Source organism: Sander lucioperca, chromosome 8, assembly GCF_008315115.2.
Source record: "Sander lucioperca isolate FBNREF2018 chromosome 8, SLUC_FBN_1.2, whole genome shotgun sequence".
NCBI lineage: Eukaryota > Metazoa > Chordata > Actinopteri > Perciformes > Percidae > Sander > Sander lucioperca.
In genome coordinates, this window is record NC_050180.1 from 39,481,518 (window position 1) to 39,484,194 (window position 2,677).

Genomic DNA, 2,677 nt, shown 5'->3' on the forward strand with positions numbered 1-2,677 from the left:
CTGCTGTGAATTGTACAAGCAAGAAGCAACCCTCAACTACTTTTTACCAGGTTAATGTTTACATTAAAAAGTGCTCATATTATGCTTTTTGGCTTTTTTTTCCCCCACTTTCCTTTATTGTGTTACATATCTTTTTTGTTCATGTTATAATATAAGCACTTTAAGAACTGACCCCCAAAAAGTATGTCTGAAGTACTTTTTACTTATACATTCATTGGGAAAAGGCAGATATTGAAAGATCAATTTTTAACACTAACAAAATCTACTGAATCCTCTAAAGATGCACCATTCTCCCAACTATCTTTCCAGGACTGATACACAGATGCAGAGCTGTCCTCCACCAGAAAAGTTAAATGAGCATGCAGATACAGTACACCTCAGTGTTTGGCCCGTAAGCCTGAAGCCAGTATCTGCATTTCAGCGCTTGGATGCCTTCTTAGTTCCTGAGCTTTTTGCGAAACACAGCTGCGACACAAATGGCAATAAGGCAAACAAAGGCAAGGACGCCAACAGCCACACCAAGCCCGACAGCAGAGTTAGTTTCTTGGCCGGCAACAAGAGGCTTCTCTTTGGACTCGTTGCTGTTGGCTTTGGTGATGATCTCTGAAGAAGAGATGGTGTACGTCTGGGTTATGCCTTTTGCAGATGTGTCCAGGGTGTTCCTCTTCCTTCTTTTGTTGCATATCTTGAAGGTGCTGCAAGTGCTTATTTCACACAGCCGAATGATGCAGTGGAGATAGTAGGTGGACACTGTTTGGTTCTGCTGCTCGATGAAGCGGAAGGCCGGGAAGTAGAAGCGGGAGCTCTGGCTGTCTCCGTTCTCGATCATGGTGGTGAACTTATCCTTTGAACAGGGGACAAACAGGTTAAAGAAACTGGAGTTAGAAGGCACTCGGGAGATGGAGGCATAGCACCGGTCAAGCAGGACATTATACTGCCCTGTCAAGTTGGTGGCTTTAACCTCGACATACACATTGGTCCTCAGTTCAACCCCAAGCTGTGGAATGACCAATGGTTGTGTGTAGTTGACGTCACTGAACAACTTCATACTCAAGGTGCTGATGAAACTCCCATTGTTGTCCTTGATTGCAATGGCGGAAGCCGACACATCGATCTGGGTGTTGTTGATCAGATATTCTAAGGGATAGGCGCAGGAGTAGTAGTACTTCAGTTCAGCGTTGTAAGTGACCATGCCCGCTGTAAGATCGAGCGACCGAACAACACCGCTGATGCTGACCGTCTGGATGTTGGAGAAGTCAGAGAATATACCGGTCCCAGCAGCACTGGTGGTCCTGAATACGCTTCCACAGGCATGGGTCATATTCAGAGGGAAGTTAAAGCGAGCAACAGGTGGGGTCACGGAATCATCAAGGGTTGCTCTACAGAATGGGTCTAACATGTTGTTCAGGATCAGTAGAGTCTCATTGTAGCCAGTGTACATGACGGGACAGATTTCAATCGCCAGAGCAATGGATGAAGTGCCACACTGCACTGCAATGTCAGTGACTCTAGGCTGTCTTGCTTCTGTCCCACAGTCAGTCAGCATTAGCTGACTACTTCTGCCTATAACAGAGAGAAAAAGTAAAATAATCTTCATCGTACTTCTTCTTCAGCTTTGCCTTGGATTTGTTAATCTCTCCGCTTAAAATCTTGACTCTGCTTTTAAAGGCTGGTGGATCTTCTCAGTCTGTTTTGAAGTCTTGGGGCTGTATTCAGGGGTCTTTATATGTAAATGTGTCCATCGGGATTGGTCCAAAACAAGGTCAAGCACCTTGCTATTTGTGAACAACTGTATTGTATTAAGTAGGAGAGCTTTAGTCCGGACCATATCCTAAGGCCAACAACTGAAACCTGAAGCATCTTGCTGTCTTGACATACAGCGACAATAGCCTTGTTCCTTTGTTGAGTATGATTTACAATACAGATGACCATGCCCTCTATAACTAAGCCTTTATGAAATAAGTGAACATAACACTACATGAGATGTAACATACAATGCTGCAAAGGTTCTTCTATCCGGTTTGAGGCCCAGCATCTTCTGTAATGACCTAGTTTAGATCCAGGAGAGCCTACAAGTAAACCACTGGACCATTTTGGCACTGTGCTCCTTATTTATCTGACATTAATTAAAATAACAATAGTCATGATAACAAATTTCATAGTAAACCATACATCCACTGTGTTAAATCTAATGATACTTGAGTGATTACTTAATAGTCTAAATACATATCTAGCATTTTCAGCTTTTAGTCTTTTTTTCTTCTTCTTTTTGGTAAACAGTGGATGACTGTCTTCTACAAGGGAAACTCACAACATCACTTCAGTGTCAATGTCAATCAGTCTTTGTTTGAACTTCTCCCAATTCATAGGCATACACAGCTGTGATAAGAGGTCGCAGTGAATAATTAAAAACATTCAGTGGCTGTCTTTTTTTTTAGTCAGTGCATTATACTCATTAGCCATTATTTTGGTGTGCACTGGTGTTTTGCACTTAATTTATATTTATACAGTAGAATACATATCCATTGTGTGTTGGAGAGGCTTCATATTACTGTCACATATGGGAGGCACAACAGCCCATTATGTTATTGCAAAGCATATATTGATATATATATTGCTATATTGTTGCTAGCACATTTTCAGAGGCTATTGATGAAGGGACAAACTGACCCTGTTG

The 2,677-nt window shown here is 42.1% G+C and overlaps 1 protein-coding gene across 1 annotated transcript; it reads right to left on the reverse strand.

Moving 5' to 3' along the window:
- Positions 1-436: 436 nt before the first annotated feature.
- On the reverse strand, positions 437-1,546 carry LOC116050454 (zona pellucida-like domain-containing protein 1). Its single transcript, XM_031300521.2, has one exon. It carries the CDS (start codon positions 1,544-1,546, stop codon positions 437-439), a length of 1,110 nt encoding a protein of 369 aa, XP_031156381.2.
- Between the last annotated feature and the right edge of the window lie 1,131 nt (positions 1,547-2,677).